The sequence below is a fragment of the Helicoverpa armigera genome, chromosome 11, assembly GCF_030705265.1.
Source record: "Helicoverpa armigera isolate CAAS_96S chromosome 11, ASM3070526v1, whole genome shotgun sequence".
Classification (NCBI taxonomy): Eukaryota; Metazoa; Arthropoda; class Insecta; order Lepidoptera; family Noctuidae; genus Helicoverpa; species Helicoverpa armigera.
This window is the reverse complement of record NC_087130.1, coordinates 9,157,519-9,174,138: the sequence shown is the minus strand read 5'-3', so window position 1 is coordinate 9,174,138 and position 16,620 is coordinate 9,157,519. Positions and strand designations below refer to the sequence as shown.

The 16,620-nt window shown below is 34.2% G+C and overlaps 1 protein-coding gene across 1 annotated transcript; it reads left to right on the top strand.

Annotated features, from left to right (window-relative positions):
* Positions 1–62: 62 nt before the first annotated feature.
* Positions 63–16,600, top strand: LOC110382443 (sphingosine kinase 1). The gene is made up of 3 exons (XM_021343047.3): positions 63–959; positions 13,745–13,844; positions 14,182–16,600. Exons 1-3 carry the CDS (start codon positions 88–90, stop codon positions 15,031–15,033), a joined length of 1,824 nt encoding a protein of 607 aa, XP_021198722.1. The 5' UTR covers positions 63–87; the 3' UTR covers positions 15,034–16,600.
* The last annotated feature ends 20 nt before the right edge of the window (positions 16,601–16,620 follow it).

Below are 16,620 nucleotides of genomic sequence, written 5' to 3'. Positions count from 1 at the left end.
CAGAAAAAATAAACGAGTTTGCACATTGGCACTAAGTTAAGTCTATGGCACTGATAATCTGTGATCTGATAAGTCAAAAAATCAGTCATGGCGGACCTAAAGAACGGGAAGGACGTATCAAACGTCGGTGAGGGTGACTCTCTTTCGAAAGATGTTGTTTATCTTGAAGAAACATTCTACATTCTTTCCAAGAAGAATTCAGTATTTCGTGTTCGACTCACACCTAAAGGTTTATCTCTAACAAAAGAAACAGATGGCAATTGCAAAGAACAAACGATTCTTTTGGCCGATATCATAGGCAGCAAATGCATGAGGAGCAAAAGACGACGCCCTGGAGCCGGTTCCTGCGTCTGTAGTTCTTTCGTGGGCAACAATCAGCTCAAAGTAGTGGACGAGAACAGTGGTGATCTCGACGAGAACGATATCAGTGCGTATCTGTACATTTATGCTTACATATTGAAACGCAGCCGCCGTACCTTAAAAAGGGAGAGAACAACAATAACACTGCGCTTCAGATCTTTCGATAAATATGAAGATAATAATAAAGAAGCTCAGAAATGGAGAACCACAATAAAGTGTTTGATAGCCTGTCAGCCGATTACGTCCACGCCGCCGACCAACGATAAGAAGTTGTTGGTACTTTTAAATCCGAAGTCGGGGCCAGGGAAGGCTAGAGAGTTGTTTCAAGCTAAGGTGGCGCCTATTTTGCAAGAAGCGGAGGTGCCTTTCGAGCTTCACGTGACGAAGTATGCTCAATACGCGCGGGAGTTTGTGCGTACGCGAAATGTGTATGGTTGGCGCGCAATATTGGCTATCGGCGGTGATGGCGTGCTGTTCGAGATAATGAACGGCATGTTCGAGCGGCTGGACTGGCAGCAGGCCCTGGCGGAGGTGCCACTCGCCATATTACCCTGTGGATCCGGCAATGGGCTTGCAAGAACTATTTGTCATCTGTACAAGTAAGTACATCATACCTTTTACCCAGTTATTCTATTAAGCCTAAGCAGTGTTTTAAGAAAAATCTTATTTAAAATAATCTCCCAAAAGGTAGGTACTGTTGACAGCATAAAACAAGTAAACATCTACCTGCATATAGTTTCCAATAAGATAAAAAAATATTGGTTTACTACTGCACTGTGGTGGATTGAATCTCCAATAGGAATGCAAACTGACTCATTTTATCATTTTATATATATTATGAAACACATTAGATCCCTGCAATTTCATAGTTTAATGTCATCATTAGCATCTGATAATAAAGTAATGACTCGCAATTGATTGATAAGAACACTCAATTACACACCCATAGGTACAAATTACATACATGAGTGACTATCTATTAAGGGAGTTGAACCAAAACCTTCTTATTGTTCTTGATATTCATGCATAGTAACTAAACCATTGCCTTGAATTTTCTATTGTTTGTTGTTGTATTGGCAAAGTTTGGCATTCGTAAATAATCACATGCCTTTTAAACAATTTTTTATCAGACAGTTCAAACAACACTATTTTCCCTTGAAAACTGTAAGCTGTTGAGTGCACATAACACTTAGTATCCCTATAACATGTATTCAATGATGTTTTCCAATTGATGACTAAATTCAATACAAACTATAAAATGATTCACTATTAACAGATGGCTATGTTCTTGTTGTTATTAAATGATAAGTTGTTTCGAGGACTGTAAAGATAAGGTATCACTGCAATATTGTTAAAATAAACTGCTTTTTACTAGCAGAAAATATATACAAAGTTTTGAAAAGGTGAGGTGGTGTTTGATATTAATTTAAAATGACTGTGAAACGAATTCTTGTGAATACATTCATCTAACTTTTTTATATTTTTTGAGAAAAATAATTTCCTTTTTGCTGAAAGCCTGTACAAATATTTATTTACCGTTTCTCATCATAGGTACGATATTATTTCCAATCCATTTTCTTAACTTATAGACATTTTTTTTGCGGTATAGAATAGATAATAAATATCAAACAAGCCATAGATGCTTTCAAAATAAATAATTTATTTTTATCTACATTAAACCTTAACAGACTACCGTACAAACTTGGTCAGGTGATTTACAACTATTTATGATAACATGGATTAGCTTTCATATTAGTTGGACATAATATAAAGAAAGATATCTAATTTCATATCTAAATATTGAGTAAGTTAATTCATCATACTTTGTCAGTACGTATATTGAAATCTACATATAGCATGATAAAGACAAATCAACTGATTAAAGTCTATTAGTTTCTCAACAGTAATAGGATTACTAAATTGTGTAGCAATATTATGTAGAGCAGGCTACGGCAATGCGTTCATGTTTTATTTATTAACTTTTTTTAAAGAAGTATTTATTTGAATATATTATTGCTAAATGGCAGGAGTTTCTTTACAACATTCTTATTATTTTGTCTGTCTTTTCACACGTGTTTATTCACTCACAAATCTTATATTTTTTGTTGACTTCTTGTTCCATATTGCGATTTTAAACTGAAAATTAGCTATTAAAGAAATGATATATCCTCTGGCACTAGGATCAGTATGTTTAATCAAACAAACTGTTGAAACAACAAGAATAAAAGGTTTATTCAAATAAAAACAAGCTCATATTTTATGGTAGTACATATGAGTAGAAATTGTAACAATAGTAAACGTCTGTGCATAGTCATAAAAATTGCAATGTCTTTCTGAATGTAAGTCAATAAACATTGTTACAGCACTTACAGCTGGTGATAAAACTTGTCTGTAAGTAAGTCTGAGACAATTTATGGCTAGGTTTTATTATGTATTGTTTTTTTTCTTGAGTTTCTACAAATGTTTTCATTGTAAAAATACTACATATTACCATTTTCCACCAGTCTCAATACAAACTTTTTTTTTATTTAGGTAGATTGATATACAAAATTGAATTTACACAATCATGACAAAGTATTATCCAATTATAATATAAATATTTAACTAAAAACTGAATCTCGATTCGGAAAAACTGTCAGACTAGTAAAATCCGGGTCTTGATATTTACACGGGAATAGAACCGACAGTCGATACCTATGCTACGTGACATTGACTGGTTCAGCAACTAATCGATAGCGCCATTATTTAATTCGGTAATTAATTAATACCTAAAGTAGAAAAGATATTATTTATCTATACTTCTATATGAATATGATCAAGAGGAAATATTTTTGTGATTGTTTGTACAACATTCCGATTTGAAATATTTGTTTACTGTTGAAAGTTAGACTAACTCCAAGTAATATATTTTGTCCGGGTATGTCAATAAATTCCCCCGAGATGTGGGTAAAACCGCGAGGAAACATCTAGTTATTAATACTGGTTGTGATTCAGAAGAAAATAACAAAGTGCATTATCTTGCTGCGGAAAATACAAACGAACATGCAAAATAATTAAGATTATATCAAGAAGGCTTCATTCTCAACGTTTAAACCTCAAGGAGACTCGAGCGAGATCGTATCAAAGACACATGCATGTAAAGGGTCTACCAGGGGATACCGTTAATTAAATTGTTGGATATTCCTTCCGAGGATAAACCTAGTAAAATTAAATGTACACATACAACTACTATGCAAATAGTTTCAGCACTTTATAAGTCACAGCCCTCAAGTCGGCATTTGGCATTCAAAACATTTCGTTACCTGGTAAAACTCGTTCAAATAAAATAAAAAGCGTGTAAAATCGCTCACAATTTTCGTGGAGGAAAGAAAATATTTATTAGAAGTTACCTCTAACCAAATGAATCATAGAAATAATGACGTGCAGGATTGTTGTTTTGTTTTGAAAGGAAATTAATAAATAAGTTCTGTGTGTTCACGCTAACATTGCCATCGCAATTGGTACGATAGAATCCGATGTCGACGACGACGTCAAAGAAAAAAAAACAATTGTTTTATTCGGAGAACTTTCCAAGTGCAATTCTCGATAATGGTAGTGACGAAAACTCATTTTGTGGACCGTCTTGGAATACCTTTACTTACTTACTTTTGCTATGAGAAAGGGTAATCTAGAAAATTCTGTTATGTTCAAGCTGCATTTTCTTATTATGTACTTACCTACTTCTACTTTGTTTAATCATATGACTAAACAGGTCAGGTAGGTTACATAAAGAGTTTTAATATTTCTTTGTGTGAAACAGAGTCAACTTTGATCAACATAAAAAATAAACAATGTTTCTTTATTAATCTAAAGTGCAATGCGAGCCAGAAAAAATAGTAATTTTTATTTAATTAACTTGGTTCTATACGCTACTTTAGTGCGTTTATAGTAAGAGAACAATAGCGTTTACGACACCTGGTTACCTATTACTGATAACCTAATTTATTCCGTTATCAGACAGTTATTGTTTCAAATTGATTTATAAGCAGATGCTCCAAATTATTACGATTTTGTTTGTTTTACTTCACCTTGAACACCTAGCGCTTACAAATTAGGGTAATTGTCATCGTTAAGAACAAACAACTAAGTAATGGATATTATCGCCTAATTGGTTTCAAGGAGAGTGCCTAATTGTATTCCCATTCATTCATCAATTTTACATTACCTACTTAGAATTCGTTAATAGTCTCAAATGTCAACTGAGATTTTGCGCAGTTGTGAACACGTTTTGAACTTATTTTTACAATAGGAAACCTGTAACATAGCTGTTTGGTTTTAAAAATAATTATCAGCTATTTAAAGTTTTCTGTAATTGGACTATCTTGTCTCAAATATGTCATTGAGGAGAGTTCGACTTGTGAGCATCAACCTCCTCCTGCCCTTATCAGAATTTTATTTTGGGGTCAGCGTAACATGTTTTCTGCAAAATGTGATATTGACATAATTTTGGGTGACATTGCGGATCTGGTCTTCCACTGAATAAACAACATTAAGTTTTATTTAATCATTTTAATTAAACATTAACGATAAAAACATCCCTTACTTGACGAAAAACTGGTTGGTCATGCTTGCTCATAAAAGCATATTTGTTTTGCAAGATTTTTTGCGCAAATATTTGCCGGATGTAAAGCTTTGCGTGCGTCGGTAATGTTGTGTACTGATTCTCCAAGTACATTCAACCTTTCGATAAATGTCTGTCCCGTCCAAACGTCGGTTTTATTCCAGCATTTTTGTCTGCTGTCGATGAAATGAGCTGACGTTTGCGGCGCGTAGGCCGTCCTTGCAAATAATTGGCTGTTGTGATTTTGAAGCACCACATCCAACAGCTCTGACTGTATTTAATGAATTGCCTAGTTGTGTTGCGTAATGAATATCCTAATAACTTTTATTTCGATCGGGTAATGCGACAGCGTATTTGCATTTTTGTGTTAAAAGGGACGGAACTCCTGATAAGCAGTCTTTATCCGAAATACTGGTGTGGAATTTTATGACATACGCAAGCGGGAGGAAATCGTTTTATGAAGATAATTTGCAATTGCAGACATGGTGTGATATAGAATAATATAAAAATAATCCAGTTTTTCTAACAACTTTAAGCCGGATATTATGTAATCACCGCTTGTTTCTTTCTATAGACCGTAATAAATTGGTCGTGCTATCAAAAAGCGCTCACGCAATTATGGCTTATGATGCAAGCAAAAGGGGGAAATGAAGCGAAGGAAATTGCCCGCAGTTGTGCCGTCATGGCCGCCTGCATTTTTTCCGTTATAGTATTTTTTCCATTCGGCATGACAGAATACTCTTCAGTAATTTCCGGTATAATCTTATTTTTGCGGACTGGCATAGTATCTAAATTGCTTCCGATCATATCTGTTATTTCATTGACATTAAAAATATCTAAATTAAGTTTGAATACTGACAGGAAACTCACTGCCAAGACCTTGGTAGCAATTCACATAAAACAAACTTAGTTATTAAAATATGATGTGTGTGAAAAATCCATAAAACAACCCCAACTAGGTAAACGTCCTTGAATACACCATGGCTTGCTAATCGATGCAATCGATAGATAATATTATAATAACTGGCAAGACAGCGAATGAATGAATTACCTTTAATGGGAGACTTAAAGTGCTTCTTCAGGGTTAACACTAGATAGCTTTTAGATTTATAATCTTGCTTGGTATTACTACGGCGCTTATGTAAGTGAATTTAGAACAGAGATAAAATAAGTATTCTCTTGATACAACATAATTATATCGATACTAGTATTTCGACTCGATGGCAGTTTACTTACCATTCGTGTGTTCGCCACTCAGGGACATTACGCATAATTAGTTGCTGCAAAACTTGAATGTCTTCAAACATCATGCATTTGCATACGTGCTTGTAATAAGTACATTAAAATCGTGTCAATGTAATCAATTGAAGTCCACAACGACTTTGGGAACTTTCCTAATCTGTACCTAGTCTCCTATCAGCCGTGCACAGATTACGTGACGGATATTAAGGTAAATACTAATTTTTGGACTCATAACTACGCATAATTATCTTCTATATTGGAGACTGATAATAATATCTGCCTAATAGATTTCATTTACAAACCTTATCGTACAATTGTGAAGATATGTACGCCTGAAATTGTTTATCGAATTAATGCATTCATATAAGGCGGATTATTGACCATTGCATTTGCAAGCAAATCATGAAGCTGTTTTTAAAGTTACGAGGGCACAAATAATAATAACAGTAGGAAATATGTGTGATGATGAGAAAGCTAATCTTTAAAGATACAGGCCTGCTTTAGAATGTTGTCCCGTAAGTACAGTAACCTCCGAGACCTTCGCAGGCATTTACATACATTAATGTATGACTTGTTTATGCTTTAAATAGTTACAGGATTTCCTGCTAGTAAGAAAATGCAAAGCAATTAATTATTCTTACTTAGCATATACATTTTCTTTTTTTGGGTTTCTTAAGGTCGTACGATTGTGGCCAGTGAAAGTTTGTAATTTATCCGCATTTGTGGTAACTGGCGAGAACGGATGAATTTGCTTACTTACATAAAAACTTATTCAAGATCTTTTTGCTTCCATCAGTTAACTTTGTCTTTGGTTTGTTATGTTTGTGACTTTGGAAACTCAGACATAATATTATTATACTGTCGTCATTCGCTAATCACCTTCAAACTTATTAGTGTCGGTTGACAACCAATGGGTAAATAAGTAGTCATGGCGAATATATTTCGGTACTATTGGAATATATGTATTGCAGTTAAAAAGTTAGGCTGCGGAAAAAGATTAAGATTCTCTCCGTTTTCTGAAGTCTATAATAGCTACCAATCCGGTATTGTTACTGCAGTTGAGCTCTGCGGTTGTGAGAATTTTATTGAATTCTCCGAGTTGTATGTTGATGATTGTGCGAATTCTGCTTGAACAGGTACACCACCGCTTTTCAAAGTCGATATTAATCTGCGTCACGAAGACGCATAAGAAATAAATCTGGGTTTTTCCTAAACGGATCAGTACTTAACAAATGTCTTACATTCTTAATTTAAAATTCGTAACGATGATCGTAAAACCATCATAAATCTGATTACGAGGATTTTAAGAGCTTGCGCAAATTCAACGCATTTGAGAGGATTCATTTATTACAGACTTAAACCTACCAAAAACTTTTGTATTCAGACGTTATGTACTTATTAATATTTTAATACGATTAGCAAGTGATTCCACGCAATCATGTCCAGTGCTTGATAAGATTGCCGTTACGAATAACAGAGAAATACTAATAAGGAATACTAACTTGTTTGACAAATGTGCAAATGTTTACGATGTCATTGTAAAGCAATGATTAGAATTGAATTACTCAGTTATTTGTTTACATTAAGAGCGTGCTAATGAATAAAGCGAAATGGACGTGTTACTTCGCGATATAAAACTTGATGCAAAACAATGAAACAAACTAATGTTGACGATATTAATAGGTTGTGTACGTAACAATGGAAAAAATGTAGACTTGCAAGATTTGCTAAATAATTAACTGTAGGAAGTGGTAATAGGTAATATTGTACAATAACTACTCGTAAATATAAGTTATCACATCAACAGACGTAATGTTTTGATATAAGTGAAAACACCTGCTGATAACGATGGATCTAAACAAGACGCAAAAAATTATTTACGCATTTCAGTAAATACAAATAAACATTACCATTTTGATATTTAGGTAATAAAATGAAAAATGTGCAGATGGTTAGAGTGTAGACTGGAGATAGGGTTACGCGTACTGCAAAGAACGAAACGAAATGTAAAAAAAAAATGTTTCAAAGTCCACGTGTTAAAATATACAGCTTGCAGGACAGTATCTGATCTTATCTTTGTTGTGATCAAAATATTATCCGATACTCCTATCACTATCAATACTGGCGTTCAGTGGTTATTTTCGCCGCAATCAGTCATAGTATTGGTTAGGGCTTCATAGTAGGTACACATTTCCGGGGTCCTTCAGGTTATCTGCTTACAACATCGACAGCTACTTGAGTTTTTTCACAGTCAGTTATTAAGTTTACCAGTGATTATTCTGTTTTTCGTATATTTGATTTTACAATATTATGATTTCCTGAAATCGAATGAATAATACCGATTCACTGGATTGCAGTCACAAACACGAGACTGTGTGGTTTTATAGGAGTTTCCCCATTTCGATTTTCACTCAAGATCCTTGATGAACCCACTGGATTTGATATTATTATCTCCCGAGCCTTTTCCCCAGCGTATTAATTGGCCAAAATGTGGTTTACTAAATGAATATCGGAACTTTGAGGAAAAACATGTTGCTATGTAACTTTTCCTGAAAAAAAATAACGTTTATTTTTGTTTACCTTTTAGATAGCACGCCATATGGCTTATCTGGGCTGTAATTTAATCCACGTATGAAAAGTTAGAACCTTTTTCCTTTTATTGCTATAAGAACGTGTGGTTAACGTTAACTACAGGTTGTTGGCCCAGCTTTTGTTTACAAACCTTTGTTGCTTTGATTGTTAAAATTTTATTATTGTTATTGCACAATTTATCTATAGAAACAGCTAATCTTCTTAATTACGGTTTCGTTATTCTGCTTCAAATACGAACAAACAATTTTAAATTCAATATATTCGTAATATGAATATGTATAATATGAATATTTTACCTAAATGGTATCATTTTCCACCGGTGCGTGACTGTGTTTAATGCCGTTTGCAGTGAGACGAATCTCACAGCGCGTAAAGCAATGCTACCTACCTCTTATCGAATAAACCCAAGGCCTTAACTGGTTTCATGCACACGGATACGTTGTTCAGAAGTTTTTTCTGCTGTTATTATTAGGTAGGTATTATTTATGGATATTATATTGGTCTCGTCGACGTCACTCGAGTTTATGCACATAATACACGGGCTAAAGTTTATAAGAATTGTTCAAATCCAAACTGCAGTAAGACGTAAGATAAACGCAAAAAGCCCATATTTGAGCGTAGTGAACTAGTTAAGCTATATTTAATAAGTGAGTTGATATATAAATTGTCATGATCAATGTCAAAAATTTACATAATATCACTTATCTTGTTTGGTTCAATGTTAGTCGGATACAAAAAACTGTAGGCGTAGCGTATAAATATATAACATAATAAAAACTGAGGCAAAATCCCAAGCGTTATAATGATCAAATCATCACATCACATATGGCAAACAAGCTTGTATATAATTTTCAAATAAATGACCTGTGCAATATTGTTCACGCTAGGTGATTTGCAAAAAAAATAGCACTGCAAAATACGGAGATCTAGATTCGGGTCTTATCTACGTAGATAGGTAGGTAGTCCTTTATTCTCATACAATGACATGCCTAAATATGATTCTCGCGTTTTTTGCCAACTCATGTTTACTAACAAAATTGTTTATTAAAATGAAGCGCCAACGGTTTTTTTGTTAAGAAGTCTTAAATCATCCTTTCCTTGATCATTTACATTATTTTTTTGTTCGCAAGTCGAAGTCCGTAGGTCAAGACATATGAGGTCATTATACCTACAGACCTAGTTCAAATACAATAATTTTCCATTCTAAGAATTCCACAATAGGAAGACTCGTTTCTACAGACTTTGTAAGTACCCATTATCTTATTGTAGTAACATTATTAGCTTCTCGGTGCTGTAAAATATGTAAAAATTTATTTCAGTTCACATAAAGCCATTGCACAAAATAAATAGGTACAGAAGTCAATCTACATACAAAGCGCGTTCGAGTCACGCAGACATAGGTGTCTATGTGTGCGTGTTCACAGACGCGCTGTCTCAAAACAACTCAAAACAGTGCGAGCGCGGCTGCCGCTTTCTTGAGATACGCGCGTCACACACAAGGTAGACAAATGTGCACGCGTTCTGACTCTAATTTGATCTGACTGTAATTTGACTGTAATATTTTTAATTTTAATAACAAAAAAAGAAAAAGTAATAATGGAGCAACAAAAAAAGTCGTATTATAATTGTTCAGTGGACGGTTGTTTTAATACAATAATAAACAGTGAACTGTCGTTTTTTAGCCTGCCGGTTGAATCAGAGAGGTAAGTACCTATAGTATGTAATGTACCTATAGTACCTATAGTATGTTATTTTCTCATATTTCGATGATTCGTTTAATAAACGCAGTAGGTACAATTAGGTGGGTAGGTAAGCGCCCCGATAGGCTGATGATGATGATGATGATGATGAGTGTCGACCCAGGCGAACCTGCCGACCCTCAAAGATTATTACTAGGTAGTATGAGTTGATACATTTTTGTGATCATGGCGAGAGTATGTTGTAAGGTAGATGAAATAAAACCGGTCAAGTGCGAGTCGGACTCGCACATCAAGGTGACTGTAGGTAGAAGCAAGCTTAGATCAGGGACTGTACCAACCAATTACATACAAACATTTTTTTTCGCAAGAGGTACTTTGTTTTACATAGTGTTTTATGGTATATACGTCTGAATAACAAAATTTTAAATTTGTTTCTGAAAAAGTTCGGTATCTCGTTCAAACAAATTTCCGTTGAAAGTGTTTATTAACCTCTTGTATGCCACATTAAATATTGTATTATTATTGGTTTATATTTCATTTTTCCTGTTTTATTTTCAACAATAAATCAAATAATTAGATAAGAGTACCACTACCACGTTACTTTTATGCGCATAAAAAAGTTGACAACCCTAGCGCGACCGCCGAGTTTAGGCATGAAAAGTGAAGTACATACATGAGATTGACTTCTGTACCTATGTATTTTGTGGCCATTGTGTGATTAGCGTTAGCTAATTGTGTAATTATATTTTACATCTTTAGATAACTATCTAACATGCAACGTCAAAAAATAAACATACTTTAGAGCCAAAGAAAATATTTACACAACAATAGGACGTACCTATTTGAATAAATTCAAATGTCTTCCAATCGTTTCAGACGGGTAATTGCTTCAAATTAGGCGTTAAGAGCGTGTACGTCAACCGCGCGCCATTTGGCCTAAAATGGTACTTTTCAAACCACTGTTTCTCAGTAACTACTTATCCTATAACTATGTTATTTTTTAATAACGCAAGGTAATTTCACTGTCTATATAGTTAATTGAACATAAATTTCAATTTGTGTAGTTTAAATACTTAAAACCCCTATAACGTAACAGATGTTTTATAAAATTCCCGTTCAGCGTCTATTTCGAAGCTTAAATTCATGTGAAAACAGTGGCAAATCTAATCATATTTATTTTTTTACTCATAGACGAAATCCCCACGCCTATAGTTAGTTGAAAACATTTTTTGATTTAGGTCTCTATCTTTCAGAAAAAAATATTTTAACAATGTGAAAAATTGTGAATTTCAAATGCTTTTTTACCTATCTATCTTACTTAATTTAATATAAAAATTATTTACTATAGTAATATAACTCTTTCTTTAAAACATAAACTTTATATTATAATTTAATCTCTCGTTTTTATTTTTTTATAAATTATTTAAAAAACTACTATAAAACGCTGCACGCGAGTCAACTCAAACCAGACCGCCGCAAGGCTTCACAGAGAGAGGACGTGTCGCTCCGTCACATCGCGTAGGGTGAATAACCTCTGCCGTGGATACCGAGAATAGAGTACATTTCAAGCGCGACCAACAAATCTTGATACATTACTATTTTATTTAAAGCTCAATTTTGAAGCATATTTTTTTTATCGATTGAGTTGAAATTTTGTTTGAATGTTCAGTTTTAATGACAATGTATGATTCTATATCCAATATAGCGGTATACCCAAGATGGAGAAAAAATGTTTTAATGCATTCCTACGATATGGGTATCAAATGAAAGGGCTTGCTATGAATAACTCGAAAAAAAATGTGTCGCGAGTCTAAATCCAATATGGCGGACTCCTTAGGCTAGAAATCACTTATTGCAGATGTCTGTTACCAATCGAGCTATAATTTTTTTTTTTTTCATTTTGGATGCACCCAAATTTTGACTTTTGATCTCGAATAACTTTTGAAGCATATAGGATAGATAACTTAAAACTTTATTTGCAATGGTAAACCCAAGCTCTTCACCAATATTTGGCATTCCGGCAATTGTTGTTATTTGACCACAATTTTTCGGTCTGGATGGACTGGACCATTCATATAAACAATCAATTTTTCAAATCGGTCCAGGCGTCTTTGAGAAATCGAGAACAATCACATTGAGAACAATCACAAAACAATCTAATTGAAACCTCCTCCTTTCTTTTTTTGAAATCGGTTAAAATACAGAAAATCTTAACATTGTCATTAATCATCAGTCGACTATTTAGTACTGTTGAAAATTGTATGTAATATACAGAAAGTCCTCAAAACCAAGGTTTTCATAGGTGCCCGATTTTTTTGCAAAAGAGTGTAAGTATTAACGACTTATTTTCATGCTTTTATATTTTAGACATCCATACACTTACACTATTTTCCCGCTATTAACTATTTACTAAATAATATATTTTTTGTTCTACCAATTTCACTCGAAAGGATCAAAATGGTTTGTGTGACTATACGTGAAGTATGATAGGCACGCACACAGCCGCGACGCTAGTCTGCGCGGTTTTTTGCGTTGAATTACCTAAAGTTGACATCGCGCGCCGAGCGTACACGCTCTTAATTATATATAACAGAAAAAAATAAGGTCGCCTAGATTTTCAATGAAATCTTCAAGTCTCTTAATTCAATGGAGAGTAGAGTAGTTACTGCTGTAAGTAGAAGATAATCCCTTCTGAAAACCTCACGTATGCGAAGGAGAAACATATGCCCATCGTATAAGGTTTCATTTAAATCGCATGAACTACTAACCCAATTCTGAATCGTCTTCATCAAAATGTAAGCAGCGATTAGTGATAGATACAAAATGTATACTTGGATAGGAGAATGGAATGGAACAGAGTAGAGATACGATGACTAGCATTTTTTTTATAAAAATAATGAAATCTAGTACTGATCTTGCATAAGCCCTTATCTCCTAGATTGTAGTTATAAGATTAGTATGGTCTTATGCAGTTTACATGTCCTGTTCGATAAAAATAATTAAATTGCTCACCAGATAAGTCTGACCATGTGATAGCTGAACTCCATTTCGCTAGCTAATTATTTATCTTATGTGGACTTTGATAATTTGAATCATTGTCTTAAAATAGTAATTCCTTTTTCTCTTAAGTAAGATACTTTTGCAACAGCTGTGTCATTGCAACAAGTGCATTTTATTTTTAGAGGACTTTTCTCATGTCTTAAAATATCTTTCCGAAGATTTTCTCACAAATAATATTGTTTTGTTCCAGTGAGCCGTACATTCCTCAAAACTTAACTGGTTTAACGATGGCGATAGTGAAGGGCCACTCGGCACCAATGGACGTAGTTCGCATTGAAACAAAAACCAGCGTAAGTATCATTCTGCAGTTTATGTAACATTGTGGCACACTGCCTCGCCAACGTAAGGGGGATAATGTTACGTTACAATATTCAATTGAGTACGTCCGTCACAACAAACAACGAGTGTCGACTCGCGGATACAATTAGCCCCACGTTGTTACGCCGCTGTTGATATTTACACTTGCCATTATCTTATAAGTTAATTTCGCTACAGCGCCAACCCATTGTGTGTGGCTTCAAAGGCCAATGTATGTTTTCTCGATCCAATGACGTCATTAACTCTTATTGTTTTGCTTATTAATAAATAGGTAACTTGTACTAATGAGTGTTATTTTTTTTGTCGCAGATTATGTTTTCGTTTCTTTCGGTTGGATGGGGCCTCCTATCTGACATTGATATCGAAAGCGAAAGATTACGAGCAATCGGAGGCCAAAGGTTCGCTGTTTGGGCACTTGCAAGACTAGTGGGACTGAGGACATATAAAGGTGTAGTGAGTTACGCGAAAATTAAGGATGTGAGCAATCTTCCTAAACCAAAACAACCGCTCACCCTCAGTCATAGCATCAGTCAGGACGGAGCGCTCGACTCCCCTGATGCGGAAGCGTTCATTGACGCGGACGAACATTCTGAAGTGTTCGTGAACGCTATTAACGGGAAACAACATCAAAGGGTGGATTCGTGGTATTCTGTCAACTCTCGGAGGAGCGCATTTTACAGTACACGTGGGTCAGAGTACCACAGCGTGACGAGTAGCGGCTCTGAAATGCGGTCACCCGTGCACGCGTGCATGCACGGACCTGCTTCCCACCTGCCTTCGCTCATGTCCCAGTTGCCGTCGCACTGGGTACACGAACATGGTGAATTCGTCATGGTTCACGTTTCCTACCAACCTTACATTGGAGAAGACTTTCTATTTGCTCCGCGGTCACAACTATCCGATGGAATCATGTGGATGTTGATCATAAAAGCAGGAATATCTAGATCTCAATTACTGTCGTTCCTCATGGGTGTCGGCCAAGGTACGCATGCCGATATGAATAATGACTACGTAAAAATGGTTCCTGTGAGTGCGTTTAGAATAGTGCCAGAGGGGACCACCGGTAACCTCACGGTCGACGGCGAGGTCGTCGAATACGGACCTATACAGGCTGAAATATTCCCGAACATTATTAATTTATTAGTGCCAGAAATGAAATAACATCACATTGAAATAAGAAGTATTCGTAAATGACTGATATAATTATTTGAACCATAACCGAGCCGATGCGTGTGCAATATGAAGGAATGAGTATTCCTGGCAGAGGTGTAAGAATTAATGGTTGTGTGAGAGATATCTAAATTATTAATTACTTACCAATAGTTATTGATTGCAGAGGCAATTGAGTTGATCATTCCATGAATGTTGTGATTTATGTTATACAATTTTTAATTTAAATTGGTTCAATAACTAAAAATGTGATATAATTTTGTAAGTAAATGAATAAAGCCTAATTGAGAGCATTATAGCAGCTAGTCGAGGCTTGCATGTATACAATGAATCAGTGCCAAACTACGCACTCTAAATACATTCATTAATATTCTACTAAGGAATTGATAATTTTACACTACTTGCTCAATTGTAGAGCATTGTTTGCACTTCTATTCCTACTTAGGATATTATTTCAGCAATCGTGTTACTTATATTACTATTTAAAAAATGTATTATCTAATATGTTATAGTATGTAGCTCAAAGCAATTTATATTAATTATTTAATACTTTATAATTGCATTTTAATGTGAGAGAACATCATTTACGCTCTCTTGATAAACAATGTATTTAGAATGTTTTAGAAAATCTTACTTTATATGTTTGAAGTGAATTTTCAAAATTACTTACTAAAGAGAATGCTGTTGCATGCTTTGTATCTATAATTTATCTTTCTAGGAATCCAAATATAGCAAGACAGTGGACTTTTGCAATATTGTATACAAAATAATTGCTTGCCATAATTATAAAATTGAAATTATTTAACTTGCCTTTAACATAATACCTAAGCGGTGTTTAGGGGAACAAGGGAACTATGTTATACATTATAGTTAATTTCTTTATTAATGTTTAGATGGTTTGGGACTGCTGGTATAACTTAATGTAATTTATTTAGCAGTATTAATTATTATAGCAATTATATTTTTCTGTGATAATAACTATTCTGCCATATTTCAGTTGAATGCTCCAATGCATACTGTATCATGTAAGAATGAACTACAGCAAAACCCCATACAAGTAAAAGTTTAATAAGGTTTTGTGATAATAATTGCAGTTTGTATACTTTCGAGACAATTACATTTCTTGAATTTGTCCATTTTTGAATAAAGATATAATGTACAAAATAATTACTGCTGTTGTTTAGAATTTAGAGGTGTTACAAAAATAAGATTGTAAATAAGTCTGTATAGAGGCATTTTTCAAAGTTATTACCAGTCTGTCTACAGCTTTTTATGTTTTGCACAAGACTATTAATTTATGTTCAAAGATCAGTGTTCATTTGCACATTAGAGACTACTTAATATACATTGTTTGGTTTGTTACTGGATTATAAATCTTTTATTTTGTACATTCCATAGTTCTAGGCATTTTGGGCTTTTTAATACTTATTGAGTGTAATAATTCTAGATGTAAAATACAGTAGCATATTAGCAAAATTTTAATGGATAATGTTGTGAATAAAAGTTATATAATTTTCAATTTTATGAAACTGTTGTCAATAAATGATAATTCTAAACATTTTTGAGTTTTTTTTAATG

What these genes read in the sequence shown, in the direction of transcription:
- LOC110382443 (XM_021343047.3), top strand. Translation starts at nt 88, where the DNA reads ATGGCGGACCTAAAGAACGGGAAGGACGTATCAAACGTCGGTGAGGGT. An exon ending in ACTATTTGTCATCTGTACAA is followed by an intron (nt 960 to 13,744) that starts GTAAGTACATCA and finishes GTTTTGTTCCAG; the next exon opens with TGAGCCGTACATTCCTCAAA. An exon ending in GCATTGAAACAAAAACCAGC is followed by an intron (nt 13,845 to 14,181) that starts GTAAGTATCATT and finishes TTTTTGTCGCAG; the next exon opens with ATTATGTTTTCGTTTCTTTC.